Below are 25,409 nucleotides of genomic sequence, written 5' to 3' on the forward strand. Positions count from 1 at the left end.
AGGTGTTGCTGGTACCAATATTATAATAGGCATAATTGCTGGCACCATTTTAGTGCTGGCCCTCATATTAGGAATAACTGCATGGGGCTATAAGTAAGTGAAATGGCTCAGTATGTTACTGTCAAACTATACTTTAAAATATTTATCCAAACGAATGAAACATCTAGAAAGTTTTGTATCATTGGATAAATATACCTGCAGTGAAAATAAGTCTGGCTCAATAGTCAACCAATGATTATTCTTGGCATGATTAGAGGTAACAATTTATCATTTTTTAGATTTTGAGATAACTCCCTTCTATTCTAAAAATACTGAGTATTTCTTAAAACCATTGCATGAAGTAAAATCAGTCTAAATCGTGTCTCATACGAAGGTAGTGTTGGTTTGCTCTTTAGTGATGCAGGTTCTCTTGACTTAAACCCATTCCCCCAAATCTAGGCAAGATAGTGAATTAGAGAGCATAGCGCTTTAATAACAAAGGTCCTATCAACAAGAACAACAGCAGGATCTGCTCCTGAGTGCTTTCACTGTGGCCATGCATCCTGCGAAGAGCAAAACCTCTCCACAACCAGTATGAAGGAGGCATTGTTATTTGTTACATATGTGGGTGTTTTTGTGCGAAGAAAAAACGCTTCAGAGATGTAATTTGTTAAAATTGAAATTCAACTATAAGTTACAACTTTTAGAAACCTAATTCTTTTTTTTTTTTTTTTTAGTAATTTGCTTTATTTTAATGAATTGTTTCTGATTATCCCTGCTTGTGTTTTTTTGTTTTTTTGTTTTTAATCAGTCATCAATTTTATACACATCAGTGTATACAAGTCAATCCCAACCGGCCAATTCAGCACACCACCATCCCCACCCCACCGCGGTTTTCCCCCCTTGGTGTCCATACGTTTGTTCTCTACATCTGTGTCTCAACTTCTGCCCTGCAAACCGGTTCATCTGTACCATTAGAAACCTAACTCTTAAGCTTCAAAGTTCAACTTACAATTTTTTGGTTCTATTTATAAACTTGAAAAAGTTACACATTTTATAACTTTTGAATATTGGATTCCCCTTAGCTAGGCATTTAGCTAAGTAAATGACTTCACACATTCCAAACTTATTTGTACACTTAATATGTTCATTTCCCTTTTTGAGTACTTTAGTCTTATGATGTGAAAAATTTCCTTAGTATTCAACTAACTTATTTATGTTTAATAAAGTAAAACTTAAATGTGACGAACCTTAAGTTTTTAAAATATTTCAAGTTAAAATCATAGTCCTACTGATCTCTGAAATGTTGTATCAGGTCCCCAGGCTTAGGGTGTTTCTCCATTTGTAAAGAAGTCCAGCAAATTTTGCTAGACTTTCTGCGTATTAGCCCATTTTATAGTTTTTTTTTTTTAATTCATAGATCAAATTTGGCTTACTAAAAGACTTGGGAATTAGACTTTTTTAGACTTTAAAATTACCCCAAACCTTTCAACAGACTAGGCATTATATAATCATTTGTTGCTGTTGTTGTTATTATTATTATTCCCTGACATGGTTTTAAGCCAACTGAATTAAAAGAAACCTCCTTAAAAGTGTTTATGGCTCTTGCTTATTGTGAGATCAAAATCCAGAAAGTTTCTTTGGCTGAAAGGAGAGGGCAATTAGTTGACTGCCAGGATAAACTTTGTATGTTATAAGTATTAAAATGCAGAAAGACATTTCTGCAAGGTTGTATTAACGAATAGCACAGACAGCAGGGTAAAGTTTAGCGTAATGTAGTTAACGTGGCATAGCATAGCAAAGGAGAGCACAGCATCGTGGTAATGCTTTGCCCTAATTAAATGGGTACCTAGCTCTGTACCAGCTCATAGATACTTAGTACCTATGTGCCTTTTTAATGTGTGGTTCGTTAGGCACATTGCATACTTACATTTGCACAGGCTGATTTCAGCATAGCATTTGGAGTATAAAATTACATGTCTGAAAGAAAGGCTTTTCTGTATATATATTGTTTGAGCTCTTCTCACACCTCAGGTGAATTAGACCCATCTTGGAGTCACACTGTTTCCTTGACTTCCTTGATGCAAGACTTATGTAGTAATTGCCATCACAACCTTGCTGTTTTGAAGTAGTTCAGCGGTTTCATTTGGTCATGTGAGAGGGAAAGCAAAATTGTTAGTTCTGTGGTGTGTGATTTTCTGCCACCTACTGATGCAAATTGATATTTCATGTTTATAATTTTGGAAAAAATTACCCTTTCAGAAATATGAAACCTAAAATCTACTCCTACTGCTAATGAAATTACCTGTGTCTGTTTGTTTTAATGATTAGAATGAAAAGTACTTCTTTTTGTATATCATTTCTTAGTTTTATGAAATTTAAGTGGTTTCACTTTTTTCAGTTCTGAATGTATGTGCTTTGCAGATTATTAAGGAAAAAGACAAATCTTGTTCATACCACAGTATTCTCTTCATAAATAATTTGAACCTGACTGATGAAAGTTTTAGTGTTACTAAATTTATTCAGAATATGTGTAAAAATAGAATAAGGATGTAGAAATTTTAGTATAGGAATTAAATTCATAAATATGCTGTTTCACATATTCTATTTCAAATTCCAAAATGAATTTAGGACCTGAGAACTCATTTTTTCATTAATCCTTCCAATTAAACTTTCTACCCCTTCTCCAAGCCTTGGGGGAATGGCAGGAATAGGAAATGAGGAATACTCATTTGGAACTGGTGGACCGCTCAGGTAATCAGATTGAGAGAATAAAAAGTAAAACATGTTGAATAGAAAGATTTTGGCTTATTTTTCTCTTCTATCTTATGGTGTCAGGAATGAAAAATGTTAAGTATCAAATTGGCACTTTTACTCTCATGAACTCATTATTAAATGAGATAGACAGTGCATGGAATAGATTGGCAGGTGAAAGTGCTACAAACGAAATCCATATGGAAACATTAGCCTTGATCTTGGAGGAAGGAGACTACTGCTCAGTTGCTTGACCTTCCCACACATCTTCAAAATATTAACACCTAATTAGGTCATGATAGAAAGTTTTAAATGGACTTTTTTGATTTAAAAGTTAAAAATCATTGGCACCTCACTACCACACTCTCTAGAACACATTTTTGTTTCAGAATGGTTTATTCTGAAACTAATGCAATTTTATTTTAGGAGATGGCCAAATAAAAAACAGAGACTTTGAACAAAGTGTTTCCAATGTAGCTTTCAGTGAAGCTTCAGTGAATAAGTAGTGATGTCTTGGGAGGTCCATAACAGCTGTGAATTTCTTATTATTCTTGTGTATGATAAATTAGTTACCTGTTTAGCTGTTATGATAACTAATTTATCATACACAAAATGTTCTTGTGTCCAGTTATGTTTTCCTATTTGAAATTCTTAGGAAGAGCTTAGTTTGGGGTATGTATTCCAAAAAGAATGATTATAATTTTTATTTGTATGAAAACATAGTTAATATATATAAGTAACTAGACTGATTTCCTTATTTAAATCAATGTACATGTCTGAAAACCTGTATTTGAAATAGGGTTGACTTTAGGACATTACTAAATGTTTAATATACAATTGACATTGAGGAAACAATTACTTTTTAATAACTGAAGCTTCATGCTTTTAAACAATGGTTACTTGAATATATTGTCACTAACCCTTTGGTGTCACTTCCTTGAGAGATGAAGTGAAATTTGTGTGTGTGTGTGTATGTGTGTGTGTGTGAGAGAGGGAGACTGTGTTTTTATTCCCCATTTTAATTCTGCAATTAGAAATTCTAGTGGAGACCTTTCAACGAATGCTAAAGCTCTTATGTTTGCTGGTCTCTCTTAATGTACTTTTGTAGGTAACTAATTCTCTCTCTCTCTCTCTCTCTCTTCTTGTCCATAAAAAGAAACTATCGAGAACAGAGGTATGTGATGAGAATAATCTGAACATAGAACTGAAAACTGAAAGGTTTAAATCCTGTTAGCATCTTTGGAATTCATACATACAGTTGTAAATCAAGTTCACTTTTGAACAAGCACAAGTTTTTATGCTGTAGTGGTCATAAACTAATCTTGATTTTTCATGACCTTGAAATGATAATTTTAGTAATGTTGCTGTGGAATGTATTAATTTAAAATAGATCTGTCATTATTTAGTTTTAATGGTTCTGTCATCCAACAATACTATAATTAAGAGTTCTTATTTGTTACTTTCATAGTAATATATATTTGGAGTTGATTTTTTTTTCTACCTAAAACAAAATTCCTTTATGTTAAGGTGTCACCTTTGTTTACGTTGGTTGATTGGCTTTTGTTCATGTTTATAACACCCTTATTACCTAACACTTTCTGAGGGAACTTATTTTTTGTTACTGTTGTTATATTAGTAACTTTCATTCATAAATGATAAAATTTATACGGGCACAGTGCTGTGGTCAGGAGAATGTCTTGGCATTTGAAGAATCTGTTTTATCGCTGCATAAGAAAATATTTTTTTGTATGGATTAGGTAATTGCACAGGTAGTGAAAGAAATAATTTGCATAGTTAGAATCTCTGATTGCCTAGTGCACTTTTTTTTTTTTAATAAAAAAGCCCCTAAAGTCAGGCACTCCATTCATCATAACCTTAAAATCTATGTTTAACCAGCAGTGTAAAAAGAGATACAAAGCATTCATGTAGTCCTGTAAGACTTGCCCATTTTTTCTAAATCTAAATTAGCCCATATTGGGGTACATCCTTCACTTTTCACATTTAAAAAATTATGAATACTATTAGCTATTGATATAAAAAATTAAAATATCCTGGAAATTGATAATCTAGACCATACCATATAGTACTAGTTTTGTACTCAGGATACCTATGCAGGTTCCTAACTTACTTACCTTTTCCAACTGTTCCATTAAATGCCTGAGGCACATTAGGAATAAGACATAATAAATGTGGTGACACTTTTTCAGGACCCAGCCACAGCTTTAATTTTTTTTCAGAAACTAGAATTTTAAACTTGTTCTATTTCTTTCTGTGTTGTAATTTAAAATCCCTGTAAGGTTTTATCCGTAAGAGGTACCTACAGGGTACCCATTGAGATCCTGATCACTTAGCCATAGATATTAGAAAATATTGACCTTGCCCTGGAGTAACTGACTTCTACCATTAGTGGAGAAAGTAAAATTGAAAGAAAATTAATTAAATTTAAAAAACACACAAAAAACTAGACTTCTTTGTGACCTGTTTTAAACTCTTGTGTCCAAAAACACTGGAGAAGAGCTGGAGCTATTTATGCTTTCTGTTGGGTAGAAGTTGATCAACCATATCAGAAATGTAAGTTTGGTGGCTTTCTTCAGTGAAAAATAAAATTAGAATACCAAGATCAAAAACTGACGATTTAGCTCCATTTCCATAGGAATTAAGGCTATAATGTAATTTCATATTGCTGACTATATAAAAAGGAAAGCACAGTGTCACAAATATGTAACATAAGCAAAGCTGTTATGGTGCTCTAAGATGTGTTCTCACCAGGGATATTCTCCAGAATAAAGTAATTGCCTACACTACAAAAAATGATAAATATGTAAACCTGTGCACCAGTTTCCTATTCTAACTAAATATATGCATAGGTACAGTTAAGAAAAATTTTATGCTAGAAATCTCTTTTTTGTGCCTGATGTAATTTCATGCCTCCTGGTATTACTGAGAAACCATTTCATCAGTCTGGCTACTCCTTTGGAGTCTAGTGCATATTTTGAGAGTTGTCACATTTCAGCAGATATAATTTTTTATATTTTGCTATGTTTCAGCACAACCTTTATTTGTTTATTTTTGCCCTTGTCCATAGCTAATGAATCTTAGGGTTGTATAATAATTCTTAAAATGGAGTAACAGCAAGGAAGGGACTTTAGATCAGGAAGTTGTGAGTGTATAAATATCTTCTGAAGGATTGTCCTTTTTTAGAATATATGTTAGTGGTTATAGAGAAGGTGGTAAGGCCAATGGACCAAAGCATGCATTAGGAAATTTTCAATCTTGTGAAAATATCTGAAGATATTCCAGTAAAGATGTGCCCAATTCCAAAGGGTGCTAGGGAGTAGAAATAAGAATTTTGAGTTTTGAGTTAAATTAAGTTTTCCTCTGAGGTTCCATGGTGGGAGGACCAGTTGAAAAGGAATCAGAAATCCACTTGCTAGTATGTGGTCTTGGGAAACCACTTAAACTTTCCTCAACTCTAAACACGGACAAAAGTTCTTTGTAATCTGTGAAGCATTCTAGTAAGGAAAGTTATTAATGTGTGGTCTCTGAAGACTTTGCATTTCTCTCATCTTCAAATGAAAGAGGTAGGTAGGTATGGCTGTCCTCCAAGAGGAAAGCAGCGTTCCTGACATGAGTAAGGCCTGCACTTGCTGGTATGAAAGCGTTGGTGAACATACGGGTTTGCTTTGACACTGAATGCATATTAAGTATGTAGCCGCTTCTCAGATTCTTATTGATGATCCAGTGGCTCAGAAATGCCAAATTGAACATAACTTTCAAATTACTGGAAACGTCAGGCAAGTAATTCTGTGAAGAAGCCTGATAACCTGGTAAATTTTCCCACCAGAGAACGTGTCCTCAAGGTTTTCTTTATATTGAAGGAATGTGTGATAGGTTTAATTTCATGTCTGGCAAAAAGATGAGAAGGAAACCCATTTTTTTTTTTCTTTTTGTTTACCAACTGCCTAATAAAAAATAGAAGTCCCATTCTGGGAGACGGAACGCCACACATGAACGGTATCACTTTAAATTTGCCAGTGTCATCTTGTGAAGGGTAGGACCATGGAACTGAGGAGCCATGGAGAATTCTTAGATGTCATAGAGTTGGAAGGACGGCTATTGATTATTTTCTTTAAAATCTCCAGGAACGAAGACCTCCATAATTTTTTTCAGTTGGTGCTGTTGTTTCTATTTTACCATAATTGCTTTAGGACTTAGCAGCTGTGTACTTTGTAACAAGAATTAGAAATTTGAATTTTGGTTTTCAGGCAGGTTTGCAAATAGCAATAGGATAAGAAAACATTCATTAAACTTGGATTTATGAAGCATCCATATTCCTCAATGTTCTCTTCCTTTGTCTGAAATGAACATACATCATTGAACATACATAATGTGAATTAGAATAAATAATTAGATCATGTCTTCCTGATCCATACCTTAAGCAGAAACCCCCTTCCCCATTTCTTTTCTCTCTCTCACCTGTTTTAGCCACTTTACTTTCTGCTTGTGAACCTCCTTCCTTTTTTTTTCAAGCCTTTCTTAGTTTTTTTTTTAATATTATTATTATTCTTATTTCAGTGATACTCATGCATCTGTCAGTGTGACTTAGTACGCATTACACAATATTTCTTCAAACAGAAAAGTAACAATTCCAATAGCAGACAGCCCAAACACCTACAAAGCTTTAGAGAAATGGCTCCTTCAGCATTAAGGTTAAGACTTAATTTTTTTCATTGTAATCTCATTTTGAGTATGTGTAAGGATTATTAAGTTAAATATTATGGTTCAGTGGACTCTTTAAGGAAACATCAGACTTCCCTCATAACAGGAATCCTTTTTGAGGAAAAAGAATTTAGTTAAATAAGCTTTTATTTTCTTTTGGTCATTATTTATTTAAAAAATTCATACATATGTCTAAAATATTTGCATGTGATATTGGAAATATGAGGTAATTTTTCCATTATAAAACTTAGCATTGGTCAGGCCACCTAATTCCAAAATTCTATGAAACTAGCAAAATTTAGGAAGAAAACTATGAAGACTAGAAAAATAAATTCAATTTTAACAAATTTAAAGCTATTACTTAGTTGGTCATTTATGATCTTTTATAATAAATGATGAAATGGCATTTTATTGATCATGGGGACCTGATACTCTCTATCTTCACTAAAGGTTAATCAAGAAGAAATAGGTTTGTAATAATATATAATTGGATATTGAAAAGAGAATAAATTTCTGGACAGTGAAGGATGTTAAGTATTATTCTTAAAAGATCTTTAACAAAGTTCCTCATCTATTATTAACATTTTAATGCATTTATTGTGTGAAGAAAGTTACATGCATTCCTTATGGAATTTTCAGGAGAATGCAGAGTAGTTTCTTGATTTTGGAGACTTCACAGTAGAGATAGATAGGAATCTAATCTTCCTGGGATGATAAAAGCAAGGCTATACCCCCAGAGTTCATTGAACTTAAACTTTCCTTTCAACCCTTTGACTGAAGCCCATAGTTTATGATATGTTTAGCATTTAGGATGTTTGTGCACAGTGTAAAAGATGACCATGGACTGCAGAGAAATTACATTGAAGGACTGGTAAAATGTGCTTAGTTAAAACAAACAAACAAACAAATGAACAACAACAAAAAAAACACCATCCATTGTGAGAGTCAGTTCGTTTAATCCTGCAGTCTCAGCTAAGTGAGCCCTTGGTAAGTGCCCGAATGTCAGAACCATGTAAAGAGAGAGTAGTCTGGGGGATAGATTAATGGGCAAGATCAAGTGTAGTCAGAACTTGTCTTTATTTAATTTGAATTTAGTGAGGCACATCTCATCAGTTTATAAAGATTATCATTAAAGGTAATAGTGACAGAAATGACTTGTTAGCCATAAGGATTATTATTGGAAATGTAATGTTGATAGGATGTTCTTTGGCATTCTTTTATAAATATTAATATGATACGAAAGGGAATTTTCCTACCTGAGGCAACTTCCAGAATTTTGATTTTATTGAGAGCATTTTTCAAAGGATTGATAGAGTATTTTACTGACAGGAGGCAAGACAGAAAATATGATTCCAGAGATTTAAAGATCTCTTGCATAAGCAGATATATCATTTGTCCTGTGTTATTAACACTATAAATATGGGGAAATTGCATTGTTTTTCCCATAAAATTAATGTTTCACAATACACTGGGAAAAAGAAAGACTACAGTTATGAGCTGAAGTCACTTAAAGGGTTAAAAATATTTTGAAGGAATATGTATCAAAGAATTATAGGTAAAATCAATCTTACATACAAGTCTAATGAAAAATTTGATTTCTTTAAAGGGGAGGAGTAGATTTAATCACACAAATTAATATAGGTGCTTTATATCAGTTGAACAATTTTATTTGTAGAGATGTGTGAATATATAGGATTGAAAGAGTATAAGAGAGCATATTCAGTCATTCGAAAGAATGAATGACCAAGCATTTTAAACATTTAAAACAATGTGGTAGTTGGCATAAGCAAGGAAACAGCCGAAACATTTTAGGGATTGAATTTAGCATCAGCAAGTAACCATGACTAGTGTGGTAACTAAGGGAAAAATAAATAGGAAGAGGCGTTAGCAAATGTGGGCCTTTGTTGAAGACCTAGTTAAGTACAGCTCTGTTTAAAATTCTCAGTCCAACACTAGTTTGTACCACCTCCAACTTTAGTGCTGAATGGAGCCAAATCAAGTTTGAGGTGCAGTTGTTTGTCTGGGGACCATGCACTGGCAAAGGATCAGATTAGCTACCAAGGTAGGAGGGTTGACTGGGCAGTCCTATCTAAAGTTTTCTACCCTGTTCCCTTAGGAGAAGTAATAAAAATCTGTTCCAATCTTAGTTAATTCAAACTCAGAGTGAGTGGGGTCAGTAATAGAGCAGACTATGTGGATTTTCCCTTGTTGGAGATGAAGAATGGAGGTCACATACCAGCCACCTATAAATATCTTCCTCTAGTCTCAACAAGAATTCCGTTATTTTTTCAACCCTTTCTTCCTTTTGCTAAATTATCTTCCTTTACACATTCTAGTGTGCAGTTATAGAATTACATTTTTGATTGCCCTTTGAATCTCTTTCAATTATATTTCTGTTAAATGAACAATGAGGCTCCAAATTGAACAGAGAACTCGAATAAAAATTTATTTGGATTAAATTATAGAACATAGTTTAGAAATCAATCAGTTCTTTTAAGACCAAATCAAGGTTACATTATATAATATTTAGAAATTACGAATAGTTTACTCACCACAGTGAAAAAAACGATGCTTTATCTGGGCAAGGACTGTCTGTCTCAACATGTCTCCTTCAGCACCAGGTTTTTTTGTGTGTCTTTTTTTTTTTTTTTTTTTTTTTTTTAAGACAAAACAGTTCACATCTCTAAGTGTAATGAAGTTACAGTGAAAAACCTCATCTTTTCCTATACTTCCCCTGAAGCAAGGGTTTGTTCATCCAGACTGTAAAGACTTCAGTGATTGCATTTCTGACCTCTACAGTTAGAATGACTTTAACTTGTCACATTTATTAATAATCTTACATGTTGTTATAGACTTGATTCATGGAGCTCATTATCCCTACCTCTTTTTTCCTAAAATACTATTTGTATATGTCTGTGCTCATGTGTGTGTCTTGTTTTCTGACTTTGAAATGTTTATTATGCCTTAGACAGTTACCCCAGGGAGATTATGTAAAAGAGCCTGGAGATGGCGACTCTTTTTATAGCGACATTCCTCCTGGAGTGAGCACAAACTCAGCATCTAGTTCTAAGAAGAGGTCTGCTTTTCTGTCGCATTTTCAGATTTCTACCTGTTCCATCACACATTATTCCATTAGTCAGAACATTTCATTATTTTGCAGCAGGTTTGATTACTTCTTCCTTCTTTCTTGAATGTTAAAAAAAAATAGTATCCTTTGTTCTTTGATTACTCTACTTCAAAATGCCATATGCTCAGAACCACTGGTTTAACAAATCAGGCCAGAAATACAAACAAAACAAAACTAAGCAAATAACAACCCTAAATCTATATAGAAACCCCAGGGTTTTTCAATCTTGCTCTTATACTGCCTAAGAAACTACACGTAGTATTTTATCGTATTTTAAATGGTGAGCTTTATGTCATGCTTGGTAGTCAAAGAAAAAGGTTACTGTCATGCTTCAATAAAAGCAGTTGTTAAAATAAATTGGTAATATAATGCTGCATTGAATATTTTCTTAATTTTATATTTATCAAAGCTAAGCTTGGTGTGAAAAAAAAAGATTGCTTCTCTGTGAATCATATATTTGAATATTATGATTTTGCCTTTCATTCCTGGAATGACTAATTCTAGACTTTATAACTTAGAGCTTGGTTGCCAAATTAATTTAAGCATATTTAATGTTTGCCTGAGTTTTATAACAGTCCAAATGGGGTTAATATATTATTTATATGTCTTAAACTTGGATGCTGTATTTTTGCTCCAGGATCTTAAGGTGTATAAGATCATTTAAAATTCTGCATGCTTTATAACTGCTTAATAAAATAAGCTGACAGAAGAAATAAATAGTTGGAATGTTTTAGGAAATGAGACCTACATTCACATTGAAAAAAGCTAAAATATTCCTGTGGAAGAGTTTCTTTAAACTTGTTGGTAGGGGTGTAATGTATAGAAAAAAAGATTTGATAGCCCCCTGCATAACTTTGGGCGCAGTAGTTACTTTGTAGACTGAAAGGGAAATTGCTAGTTTATTGAGAAGAAACATGATCTCTTCTGGAGTTCTAAATAGAGTAAATACTCTGCAAAAATTCTGCAGTGGATCTCACTCTTTATAAATATCAGGAAAAAGAATAGAAAGAATTAGTGAGATCTGGGAACTCTCTGTGGAACTGTCCTCAGCATGAAGGATGTTTTTACTCAAATAACATAGCTTAAAGCGAAAGTAAAATGATTAGTTTCTGCATAAGGAGTACAGTTCTATAGTAGGATGTTCAAAAATTTTATTCTTTTAATTTATTGGGGAGTTTTTGGCTAAGAGAATAAGGTTTACTTAAATTCTCTCAGTATATAATTATTTTCTTGGTCAAATATTTAATTTTAAATTAAATAATATGGTAAAGAAGCATAGAAATCAATGAATTCCAGCAGAATTTCTGTTGTTCTTTTGTACAAAATAGGAGTCATTCTATACTTAGCAAATGGTGTTGAAAAATCTAGGGAATTATGTAATAATTGTGCTGAGTTCCATCTATTTTCATTCATCAGTAGAAAGTTCCTTTTAAAATAGACATTGTTAGCAATTAACTGGTATGATATGTGGAAAAGATTTAAAGTACAGCGCTATTTTCTAAAGTACTTCAAGAAGAGCTTAAAATATCGATTTGAATCATTACCAGATTTTAGCAAAATCTCAATGGGTTTTGACTTTTAAACAGTTAAATATTGTACCAAATTATGTGACTCCTCCTAAGTATATGTAGTTTGTCAAAATGCTTTTCTTATGTGGTACAAGGTAGGTGTGTAAATTTTGCTTCTTGTAGACAATTCATTTAAAGATGGCAGGACACAAAGAGTAGAAGGTCTTAACGGTACATGGACTTTGTGAGAGACACCTCCATGATAAACATCTGACTCATTTCAGTTATTGGACAGTTAACCAACAGTGTCATGTTTGGGGGGGTACATATTTGTGGAGAAAAATGCCAATTCTCAGAAAATAATTTTGTTGTTTAAGAAAACCTAAATATTACTTTGATAAAGGTTAACCAGGTTCAATTGAGCAAATCTTAATGAAATCTCTTGGAAGTCCATGTTCTCATAATATTTGAATGGAAGCCATTGCTTTACAATTAAGAAACATCTATGGTGGGACCCCATTATAATTCTGTTGCGTGGGTTACGTAACCGAAATATGTAGTGAATTTGCTATATATGGTTCTTGGGAATGTAATTGGCTTGCATTGCATCCTGATACTTTTCAATTACAAACTCGTGTAATGGGGTTCCATTGTATTTGGCTTTTCTTAAATTGAATGTTGTGTAATTCTGCCTTCTTCATGAAGACTTTCATGTTCTCTTCATTCTTTCATTTCAGATTTTTTCTTTCTCGATTTATTTTAATGCACAATAATGCTTAGAAATGTTGCTTACTTATTTCAAAACATTCATTTGATTATATTTTTGAACAATATATATACATTTTCAATTTCAGGTCAAATGGACTCTCTCATTCTTGGAGTGAAAGGATTCCAGACACAAAACATATTTCAGACATCTGTGAAAATGGGCGACCTCGCAGTAACTCTTGGCAAGGTATAGGGCAGCATTCTGAACCCATGTGTCCACATAACCTAAAGTCTATATTTTGTGGTTCCTGGTTGTAAAGACTTGTTCTTTTTTGTTAGATCTTAAGCTCTTCTCCCAACAGAGAGGAGGGCATTTATTATGAGAGAATCCAGTTCTCTTTTCTTGGATGGGAAATGATGGGATTTGGTAGCACCAGCTCACTGGACACATTGAGAAGGCTACACAATGCTCTAAAGCCCTATGTTCTGGGCTGGTGCTGGTTGTGAACTGCACCCACTTGAAATGCCGTAATTAAACACACAGCGATTGTTTTATTTATATTCAAATCTAGCCAAAAACCATCTTTTTCAGGTAACCTGGGAGGCAACAGAAAGAAAATCAGAGGCAAAAGATTTAGACCTCGGTCTAATTCAACTGAGTAAGTCTGAACCTCTAATGGAAAAAGACACTCCAAGGTCCTGTGCAATTAGTGTGAAAAGTTAATTAACCAGATCATCAAAGAACTGTAAACCATGCCTCTTGGTCTTGGTTTTGTCTTTTTAATTCTTTTTTTTTTTTTGCCGTTTTAAAATTAACCATGGCTTTTCTCTTTTACATAGGCATCTGCGCAACTGTGCCCAAACCAATACTCCTTGATAGTGGGGGGTCTCACCCTCGCTGCAGGCTTTGTCCTCCAGTAACCTGCCATTGTGGTGTTTCAGTTCCGTTTGAAGGGAATTTTGATAACATTCCTTTCTTCTCATCACCCGGGGGGGTCCAGCCATTTAGAGGGGTCACCCTTCCTCTTCCCAGTATTCACACAACCTAGGAGCATCAGGGGAAAATTCCCACTGTACTGGAGCATGAGAACTGCTCACAGTGTGAACCCACCGCTCCAAGGGCTTCATGGCTGCCATCTAAGCATTCTCTCAGACTACTGGAATATGGTTCCCTTTTAAATTTTCCTTCTGAGGACATTTAAAAAGGACATTTACCTAAACTTGCTCTTTAACGGAATCATTGTCACTAAATGCAACACTATCCATTTTAAATGATAGCCACACTTTTTTTTTTTTTTTTTAAAGTGGGGATAGGGTCAGCCGTTACATTTAACGTCATTTATAATGAAGTAAACACCATACACTTTTTTTGTTTGTTTATCCACTTAAGAAAGTTCAAGCAAATCCCAGCTTCCTGAAACCTTTATCTCCCATCATGGAATAAAACACATCCTTAATTTCCTTCTGGACCTTGCCACCTGGTTTTAATTAACTGTACTCTTTGCACCCACCTAAAAAAAAATTTTTTTTTTTTTACTTATTTCTCACTGCAGTGCTAGTGATGATTCCCTGCATCTCTATTGCTTCTTCATGCATTAACACTTAAAAAAATCTGAACAGCAGATATTTGTTAACCGCTTGTCAGAAACTCATGTTAGCTTTTCCATCATATACCCTGCCTTTTTCAGTCCAGGACAATAACATTGCCCTGAAATTTGGAGCTTCCTGCTGATGGTATTGTCTTGTAAGTGGCTTGTCAAAGTTTACTAGAGGATACTTTACCTTAGAATCAATAGATAGGTTCCAGTGATACCACTGCATGGTCCAGACTGGCATCATAGAACTCCATCACAAATAACTAATCTGTTAGAGTTTATCTTATACACCCCCAAAGCGCTTGAATGTTTTAGGGCTCATTGTGGATAAACTCTTCTTGGAATGTTGTTTGATTTGTTTTGCATGAGGTCACCTGGTAAGAGCTTCTTAGCTTATCTCAGTTGCTCACAAGAGTACAGGTAAAACTGCAGAATGTTCTTCAGAACTTCCTTTTTGTACTGTTTAGTGTTCTAACAGTATTTCCTACTGTTGCTTTGAAAACTCTTAAGTGAACAACAACCAAATATCCAATATTGTATTAAAGCTATGAGTTTAGGACCCAAGGAACACTTGGTGTTTAGCAACATTTTCTAGCATAATCACTTATTTTTTTAAAAAATTACGTATCATGTAACAAATATTATGATACTATAGATAGCCCTTGAGAGATCTTGCCTGTGAGATAATTATTACATTTAATAAGACATTATAATGAAGTCATCTTTATGAAGAAGAAGTGTTCAGGACTCTCTCAGATTTTTCAGACTTTCAGATTTGGTTACATGACTCATGTAACCTAAATGGATCCAAGTCCGTGAAACTGACTACTGTTCTCACATTCTCACATACCTTATTGTTCGCACACTATGTTTTATTTTGTTTTTCTTAAAAGAAATCCTAATACACAGCATATCAAGAATTATGTCGACGGGTTTTTAAAATACTTTCCGTATTTGTTAAATGATCCCATTTGCTTCTGATATAGCAGTATCACTTGTGTAATTATAAGAGGAGCAGAATGACCACGGACAAACATCTCTTTTAAAATTTTTTTTAGATAATGAGGTATTATCGGGTCCATTATTTCAACATTCCCTTTAGTATCTCATCATCCCAAAGGATGATGAAACATCGGGACATGAACGAAACCATGCCTCACAAATGCATACTCTGCTATAAAATGTCCTTGTTTATTGTACTGTTTTCCCACTCAAAGTTTTGCATCTTCCTCACTGTTGTACATGATGTAAAGAAAGTTTTTGGCTTAGACTTTGTATTATATATTGTGTTTTTACAGGAGGGAGCCCCAAGCACCTGAGCCTGGGCACTCCCTCGCCCAGACAGTCCCATCCCAAGGCATAAACCCAGGGGGCTCTGACAGCCCCCAGACAGGGAGTCTGGATCACAGGTCAGTCTCCAACTGCCCCTTCATTTTGGGCTGTCACTTAATCTGCCTCCAAGTCCCTTCCTTGGCTGAGAACAGGGTCATTTGATCTGTGACTGACCCCAGCGTCTGCTCGGAGGTGGTCCTGGTCCAGCCAGCACCAGCTAATTTTCCTCTGCCTTTCCATCCTGGAGAACACAGAGAGCTCTCCTCTCCTGTCGAACGCATTTTTTTTTTTTTTTTTTTTTTTTTTTGCATGTTGCGCTACAAGCCAAGTCAAGCCATGTAGGCAGATGTATCACAGTTTGATGAAATCCCATCACTCCAGTCAGCACTAACTAGAGATGTTAGGAGGCCCACTGTGAAGACACTTTCATGGGCACATCCCCAGAGGGAACTACAGTTGAGAGCTCTCTTCAGTGACCTCTAGTGAAGTGATCACAGCTTTCTTGAGATGTTCCTGGACACAGAGAGAAAGGTCCACCATGTGCAAGTCAGGCCATGTGGCTGTAGGTTTCCTGGAACATCCATGGCTGTCCCTTGGAGCTTCTGAGATTGACAGTGAAAGGAACACATGTCTTCTCCTGGAAGTGGCCGACTGCCTGTGGGTGACTCAGTTTGCTGTGTGGCTGTGTTTTACCTGGTAACAGCTGCATGGGCTTTTTCTATGGTTTTCCCCAGGCCAGAGCATTCACTAGCCTTTATGTGTGGCTGCACTTGCTTTTTGACTTTTTTCTTTTTGTTCAGAGTCTCAGTGGAAATCTTTATGCAAGTTTTAATTGGCTATCTCTGTCAAAAGCACAAGTTGGCAATGATTGTGGCTAAAGGCAAAAAGAAGTGCGAGTTGTTCTCAAGTCAGGGGACACTGTCTTAGCAAAAATGGTCATGTAAGCATGAAAAACAATCAAGCCCTTCTCGCAGGAGGGGACTCGTGATGTTATTTTGTGGCGTACATTGGTTATAGCTAACAAGTTGAGGAAAAGCACTATGGAAAAATAATCTAATTTTGTTTGTTTAACTGTGGAAATGTATCTTGATTTAAATGTATCTACTAACTAAAACTAAATACGGAGGAAAGAAGCAGAATTTAACCACAAAAAAACAGTGTTTTTTATCATTTTCCCTGGTTTGTTTCCAAGTAACTTTAAAAGTTTTATGGAGCTTAAATCTTTATTGCCTGTAGCATCTCTAGAAGTTACCTTTTAAATGAGAAAACTCAGTAAAACCTCCAAATTCTTCCATGACTGAATTTGTTGAAACTGTATTTATTTGACAAGGGCATATTCTAAGAGAATGTGATTTTGCTTGGCTCCCAGGGTAAAAATCAAAAGAAACTGAAAAAAAACAAAAAAAAACAAAAACCCTTGCACTCATAATTTTACTGCCTTTAACATTTTTCTTTATGCAGTAATTCTGATGGAGACTTTGGCCAGATCCATCAGGGAAATGTTAACTAAGGTTGTTGTAATCCTCTGGCAGTCACTCCTTAGTGATCAGACACTTGGAAGGCAACCTGTGAGGGCCATTTCCTACTGGAAACATGAGTGTGGAGTGCACAAAGGGGAGGAAGGGACATTGCAGCTGCACCTAAGTTACTAAACCCACCTTCAAGAACATGGAGGCCTCTTGGGACCACACTTACTGTGCGCTGGGGCTCCAGGATCAGAAGAGTGGGTCCCTTTCTGCCCCTTATAGAGCCAGCTGGATCACCTTTCTCGTTGACTCCAGCTTGGGATCTGCTCTCAGGAGTGAGACAGAGGCCGTGTAAAATCTTTCCTTTCATATTGGAAAGAGAACGTGGCCCCTTTTAATTGTTCTTGGGGTGTTATATTCCCAAACACCAGGTTGGAATTGCAGCCATCTGAATATTCTCAAAAAGGCCCATTATCATTTGAAAACCAAGAAGCCAAATGAGTGGTGGCCTGGAAAAAGCCACTTTGGAGGTGGGTGAATGGGACTGCTGGCAGATCTCTGAAAGAGAGCTTCTGATTCACTTTGGGAAACCACTGGAAAGGCTTTTCCTGAAAGGTTGAATGCATTCTAGAATGCCTTGAGCCTTGTTGTAGCTGAGTTTATTGCCATGTCATCGTACAGACTGCCTCATAATCACCCAGCATCCATCCTGGTTTATTTGCCATAGTCATTAGTGTTTGGAGGGTGAAGAACATCCTTGCTAAGCTTGTGCTGTGTATTTTCAGATTTTCTATCTTGTTCTGCTTTCTTTGTTCCTTCCATTGCTTTCTGCAGGTATTTAAACCCATGGTTCAAAAGAGACTATAATGTAGCTAAGTGGGTAGAAGATGTGAATAAAAACACTGAAGGACCATACTTTAGGTATTTTATAAATTAATTTTATATCCTTTTCAAACTCTCCCAGCACATTCAAATACTGTAGTGTGACTGGCTCTCTATCTTGTATCTCCCAATACAAGTTCCCATAGGTGGAAAGGGTCCTTGTTTATTTGCTGCCTTTTGATCTCTGTTTTTGGCTTCGTGAGCAAGTCTAGTTCTTTTCTGAATGTTTCAAATGAAGCCATTTGAAAGGGTTGCCATTTAGTGCATGTCCCTATCCCCATCTTGAGCTTTTTAGTAGCTTTCTCTTCATGCTATGCTATGTAGTGTTCTATGGGCATGAAACATACTTTCCACTAATAAAGAACCACTATTAACCTGAACAATTTAATTTCTAGAATCTAGCGGTTTCATAATGCATTTTTCCTACCTACTGCCTGAAGAGTGCATAGTGCATACAAAAACTCAAGGAAAAACATGAAAAGAAACCAAATGAAATGTGGTGGAATTTTACTTTGAGTAAAAACACTGATTTGATGGAACTTGAAAATTGTTGAGATAATATTGACCACACGAGAGTGTGTGGAATGAGTTTAGGCTTTATTTGTTCAGTACAACCATTTGCTATCAGAGAAGGCTATGCTGGAAAAGGGTTTTACAGATTCTCAAAAAGCATCAAAAGGAATTTTTTATTCCAATAAGAATGTCGTTGTCTTACCCTTCAGATAGAACAGGAAACAGATGAGAAACACGATCTTGATTCACAAAAGAGCAGACAGAATACTCCTACATTTTAGAAACTAGCAAATTTACTCAGTTCACTGCAGCTCGTGTAACATTAGAGGTCAGAGAGAATTTCCAAGGCTCTTAATGGCATTTTTTTCACTCTTTATAATATCAAACTGACTTCCTAGATGTAAACATCGACTTTATATCTGACTATTTTGTGGACAGCTAATGTAAAGCAATATAGACTCAATTACTACCTCTTCTGAACATAACTTCAATAATAAGCTTTCAGATTACTTATTGCCATGACTTGGGTCAGCATTTATCAGGTATCAAAATATGTATGTGTTTTTAACTCTCAGCACCCATATAAGGTGGACTTGCTCTTCCAGTGTACCATTTAGTTTAGACATGTATAGTTTGAGAAAATGATTAGACCTACCTGCATTTTAATTTGATCCATACATTTGCATATAACCCAAAGGAAGCATAACCCCTGCCTGCTCACAAAAATATCTCCTGCTTTTATACCCCATCTTTCCCTCCTGCCCTGTCCCTCTGCTAATACCACTTTCCACTGAACCTCATATACATACACTCACATTCAAACATCCCACCCTCACCTGTAGCTCCCAAGATGGCCAGCGTCAGGAAGACAGGTAAGATGATTTTGAATGTTATTTGGAATCTTGGCTCACCTGCAGTCCTATTTCTCTTTTCTCTTTTCCTCAGGCTTGTGGGCAGATTATAATTTGTATTAGCCATGGAACCAAAACACAATGACTTTGGTCCCTTATGGGGTAGGGCTTATATACCTAAATGGACTTAGCATTTTGCAGCAGTAATTTGTGAAATGGTACTCCGGAAGAGTTGATTCACCTCCCTGGGTAAGCTGAGTAGTTTATGTGGCTCCCAGAGAAGAGTTCACATTTCTTAAAACCAGCCCCCAGGTCTGCCCAGAAGCTGCATGACTAAATGTAATTTGGATGGGGAAATGCTTCAGCTCCCCCAGGTGCACGCGCAAAGCTGCAAGGGCAATTGTAGAGGGTTCCTTTATCTCCTCTTGTAATATGAGATGTTGGTCCTACAGTGGATAGTCATAGGAAGAATTCCTTATTAAAAATCCACATTTATGTTTAAAGGCTAGATATAATTCAGAGGAGGGTTACAAGTTAACTGTCATTTTGGGGTTAATAAAGGTGATGCCTGTAGGACTTGGAAATCAACATAGAATTTTTGTGGAAGTGGTGAATAATTGAGGTATCCCAGGGCTTGCAACGCAATGATTCTAGCGCAACAGAGTGAATTTCATCCACTGTCTGTCCACACCAAGCCTCATGTAGGAGGCACAGAGCATCCACACCGTGGCTAATGCTCTGCCAGCCCTATGGTGAAGCTCGGGTCTGCGTCATCTGCCGCCAGGTCATTCAGGGTTACCTCTCCTGCCAGAACCACCAGTGAGGGCAAAGGTCACTTTATTAATCACCCACGTGGTGTGGGGTTTGCGGCATCCTTATCAAAGTGCAATGGGGACTTTGCAGAAAACTGGTCTGAAATACTGCCCAGCATTAAAAAAAAGAAAATTGTATCCATATCACTATGAAGAGCAAAGCAAATGCCAAAAGATTTTGAGCGATCAGAGTGCCTCACTTGGGCTCCCTTACCCAGTTCTCATATGACAGCGTTTGCTCAAATTGTTGTCAGTATATATTCAGATCATCACAAAGGAGCAGGTGAGGTCAGAGTGAGAGCGTTATCTTCTCACAGCTAGATCCTGGGGGCAGTTCTGTTGGTGACTGTGCTTTACAAGCTCTTAGAAGGTTTCCTTACTATTGGATATTATCCACTGGATTACTCACTTCGTCAGTGGTTTGTGAGTTCTCTTCCATGATCTTGTGGAAATGCAGTAACTCTGGAAAGAAACTAATGGTAATAACTGTCTGAGTGCCTGCATTGTTCCTTTCTTTCTCACAACATCATGAGATGTAGGCATTCTTATTCCCTTTCTATGAAGCAAAAGAGTAACTCGAGATAGCACAGCCGGTAAGTGTCAGAACCCGAATTACAAGCCTGGCTCTGACTCCAAAATCTCTTCCTTTTCCATCAGACTACTATAAAATTTGCACATGAGCACAGCCGAGTGACTAAGTGGTAGGCGTGTGTCCCACGTGTGTGACTGGCCTGGTTGTTGCCTGTTCTGGGGGACAGAAGTGAGATTGGCCTTGCCTATCCACAGAAGGCAAACCCAGGCGATCTGATGTAGCCCCAAGACACACCACAATCCATTGGCACAGGGACGTACCTTCGCTGTGTAATTCTAAATGGCACCCACCATGGTTATGGTTTTTAAAAACGCAGTAATGGTAACGGTTAGCATTTGTCCAAAATTTACTTTGTAAGTGAGTGAGCTGGGCTTGGAACCACCAACCAAGTAGCCAAGGTCAGAAAAGAGCCTGGAGGTGGTTTTGAAGAAATGTCTCTCTCAGACATTTGTGAAATAGGTAGTTTGTTTTTATTTTCCCTAAACTGATTTACCCTGCCTTGTTCTCTACTCTTATTTTGACACCTGCTCTGGTGCTGTCCATCCCCCCAAGATAACTCCCTTGATGCTGTCACACACTACCCAACCTCGCACCTGATGCCCCTTGCTCCTACTAAACTGTGCTGCTTGGTTTCTCTTCCCATTAGGGTCCGAAGTGTCAGTTAAACGAGTGTGTTAGTGTGAGAAGTAAATGTGCAGTTTCTGTGGGGTTCTGGAGGACACCTCTATGTTTTTTTTTAAACTCATTGGCTTTGGCCGGGGAAAGCTATTTGAGGGGGAGACTGGACTTCCAGCACCCTCATTGGAATGGCCCTATATGTATACAAAGTGGGTCACTTGGACCCATGGCCGAGTGAATGGCTGGCATGACTTCGAAGCTATAAGCCAATAATACCTCATCCTATGGACACCCACACACACTGCAGAGAATGAAAAAGAGGACTCAGTTTGTATGATCCCCTAAAGTAAACAAGATTTAGCTGTTTGCGTACCTGACTCGTTTTTCTGAACATGGATATCTTATCAGTAGTGATTAGGCTAAAATCCAAACCCAGGTTAATATCCCTAGTTTCAGAAAGATGTATTTAAATCTTTACATACAAAAGTATGTGCTCATTCTACACATACTGAATTTGTTTCCTAAAGATCATAGTCCTATTTGAAATGTCTTCCTAAAATTGAAAATAATCATGAATTTCTGAATTAGAAAAAGATGTGGTAGTACATTGCTTTAATAGTACTTTAAAAAAAAATTAGTACTTTAGAGGGTTTGAAGTACTTACATTCTTAGTTCCACCCATCTGCTCCGCAATGGAGAGCATTAATACAACAGAGGTCAAACAGCTGCAGTATTGTGACAGTTCACATTAAGGAGTGGTCCTGGACATTTTCCAGAAACAGAGGAAACATTAGGAATTACAGATTTAAAGTAAACTGAATCACTCTTGAGTCTTAAAATTGAGCCAAATCTCAGGGTTCGTAGGAAAAATTATTTTCAAATCTTAGCTTGAATTTAGTGTCCATAAAATAAAAACTGATTTGAAAACTACAGCAGAACCAGAGTAAAGAATAATATATAGATAGGAACGGAAATTTAAAATCAGGGAGAAAAGGACATCTTCATTTGGTGCAGGCAGTACAGTAACTCGATCTCCCCCTACAGAAGGCTACCACACCACAAACACTCACAGGCTGAGTCAGTCACTTACAGCAGATGCAATGCACCCCACTGAAATAAGTACCTGTGCTCCAGCATGGCAGTGCCACCAGTTCAGTGATGTGGTCATTACCACCTTGCACCAGGAATGGAGGAGTCATGGATGTGTAGTGGTGACATTTGTGAATGGGTAGCTACTGCCGAATTATCATGTTTATTTTTCATTGACACAGTGTAAATCGAGGCTTTTCACTCTCAGCTGTTTTTTTTCACTTTAAAGACAAAATAGCAGATATGGTCTCTTCCAGTGTGCTCTGCTTAGTCACAAATATTACCACTGTGCATACAGAATCAAACAAGAACAGCATAGTGCACCAAGAGCTTATGCAGATCTTTCATATGGAATATCTCCATGATGAGGAGAACACATGTTATCCAAATAGGAAGAATTTTTGTTGTTGTGTTTTGTTTTAGTTTTAGTAAAATTCCAGTCATTAAAGTGTTGCCACCTTATTGACATGACAAGTATACCCTACATGAGTTACTAAGATCTATGTCTATGGCTTAGAATCCTCCCCAATACAGAAATGATGATTGTAGGGACTAATCAGACCATTTTTGTATGTTCTCATCAGACTCTTTGTTTGGCTGGAACTCTGCACTCCTTACTGCTTGCATGTTTACTAATGTGTTATTAAAACCCTCGTATTTGCCTTTGTTCTTTCACAACTAACACACTGGCCTCTGAATGCATGAGTTTTGTGTAAACTGGTGTGTGACTTAGTAACTAATAAATGTATCAGTTGTATTTTCAGATCTTAAAACTATAATTGGAATTACTGCACTAAAAACATTTTTTACATTAAGTGATAAAAATAAGGTAGACTATTAACATATCGTACACTTAATTTACCATTATGAGCTCTTAGAGTATTTTTTAATCCCTTCTTCATTTTAGCTTTTTAAAAATCTATTCTATAAAAAACCTCATTAGTGGCTTTCTAGCTGAAAAATATTCTGTGTACTAATATTTAAACAATCCATTGCAGTTATGAAGTTAGGAAGATAAAATTCTAGCATTCTAGTGTTGTGAATGACAGAGTATGTCGCAGTAGTTAAACCTTTGCAGTAGTGGCCTATGAAAGTAGAAATCAGAGGGTTCTTTCTGAACCCACTTTTCAGATATTTGAAAAGATATTAGGCAATCACATAATATGTATTTCATGTGTTCTCAACGTCTCAGGACTTTATCTCCTGCCAAGTCTCCTTCTTCGTCAACTGGGTCTATTGCCTCCAGCAGAAAATACCCTTATCCAATGCCTCCCCTTCCCGATGAGGAGAAGAAAGTGAACCGACAAAGTGCCAGGGTATGTGGGAACTTCTTCCATATGCTAACATCCTCAGTCATGATCGTTTATCTGTGAGTTGATGTTTTAAAAGAGAGAGCCATTTTTTGTTCATAAGAACATGAAAAAAATTGAGTTTGGAAAATAGTAGATTCTTGGGGCTTTTGGGCCCAGATTTGTATTGGCAAATTTGTTTAATTATTGATGAATTCTAGAAATATTTGGCATATATTAATCATTCACTGCTATATATTTATATCTTTTATTACTCATTGCAGCTAATATATTACAACCTGGAAGAGACAAAACAGAGAGTGTATTTTGCTTTATCAGTTTTTACATATACCTGGAAATGCCAGAGATTAAGTAAACCAGCCTCATTTCCATGCCCAGTTTGCTTACTCAGGCCTTTTGTTGGCTAATAACACCCAGTAGGATTTAAAAAATAGGAACCCATTACAGAAAGACAGATCAGTGTCTTGGGGATGGGGATGGAATTTGGATAACTGTACAAGGAAAGGAACCTTGAAACTCTGTAATATTAAGAGTATGGCAAAGGGTATGGTGAAATTTTGCAACCTTTTATTTAAAAAAAACATATTTGGAATTTACTATTTTTATAAAAATGATTCATCAGAATTTTCATGTAAATACTAAGTCCTCCTTTACATTTAAATTATGATTTTATTTAGTCTCACAATATTCCCAGAACACATCCATTATGTGAAATTAGAGATACAGTCGACTTTAGAGAGGCAGACCAACCCTCAGAAACTTACGTGAAAGATGTAACTAAAGAATAATTACCTTTATTGGTGTCCAGGCTCTCTTGTGGTCAGTTACGCTATAATTTTGATCTTCTCAGAAATAATATTGCAAAAAAATAAAGCTTTAAAAGCCTGGACAGATTTATCTGCTAGTGGGTCCTGGGTTCCTAGGCTTTTTGGTTTTGAAAGATATTTCAGAGCCTCTTGGACCCTGAACTTCCATTATGGGGTCCAGGGTAAACATGGATCACTCAAATTTTAACTTGATCAATTCAGAGTCAGTAAGAAAACATGACTCATTAAGAGTTGATTAGATCACTATAATCAAAAAGAGTTTAAAAACAATCAGTGGTATTTTATTAACCATACAAAAAATTACCTTCATATTTTAATATGGGCAATGGTAAAAGATGGAAAGAAAGACGATAACTCAGATTCCCAGCACTCAGCTTTTGGCCTTAAAAAAAAAAAAGACTTGTGAGTAGGCATCCAGTTGTTTGTGATATAAGTATGTGGTAATGAAACCTTAGGCTGATGTCATTCCTTCTCTCCCCAGGGAATTGCTGAAGTAGAACACTTCACATTTTCTCCCTGATAAATTGTCTACATTGCTGTTTTGTTCTATCTAACTGGGGACATTCTTTTAACTGTTATCATGCCAGGGTGCAGGTTTTTGGAGATGTTCCCACATGAGAGCCCATGAAAATGACATCCTCCAGAAGAAATGGCTGGCCCTTGACCTTTCTCTAGGCTGAGTGGGGCAGCTGTGAAGACTGTAGCCTTGGAGACAGTTGTGTGAAAG

At 36.3% G+C, this 25,409-nt stretch overlaps 1 protein-coding gene across 16 annotated transcripts in view; it reads left to right on the forward strand.

Annotated features, from left to right (window-relative positions):
- Positions 1–25,409, forward strand: part of ADAM22 (ADAM metallopeptidase domain 22) — a 235,815-nt gene that overhangs the window by 203,516 nt on the left and 6,890 nt on the right. For 2 of the 16 annotated variants that reach the window (XM_057550144.1, XM_007171484.2), the window contains exons 25-32: positions 3–93; positions 3,890–3,907; positions 10,421–10,528; positions 12,942–13,042; positions 13,388–13,454; positions 15,689–15,799; positions 18,023–18,109; positions 23,738–23,861. In XM_057550144.1, coding sequence (XP_057406127.1) covers positions 3–93; positions 3,890–3,907; positions 10,421–10,528; positions 12,942–13,042; positions 13,388–13,454; positions 15,689–15,799; positions 18,023–18,109; positions 23,738–23,861 — 707 coding nt within the window. Of the gene's footprint in view, positions 1–2; positions 94–3,889; positions 3,908–10,420; positions 10,616–12,941; positions 13,043–13,387; positions 13,455–15,688; positions 15,800–18,022; positions 18,110–23,737; positions 23,862–25,409 lie in introns of all 16 variants that reach the window. The other 14 variants (XM_057550145.1, XM_028163814.2, XM_057550148.1 and 11 more) reach the window with 10 other exon arrangements.

Source organism: Balaenoptera acutorostrata, chromosome 7, assembly GCF_949987535.1.
Source record: "Balaenoptera acutorostrata chromosome 7, mBalAcu1.1, whole genome shotgun sequence".
NCBI classification, from domain to species: Eukaryota; Metazoa; Chordata; class Mammalia; order Artiodactyla; family Balaenopteridae; genus Balaenoptera; species Balaenoptera acutorostrata.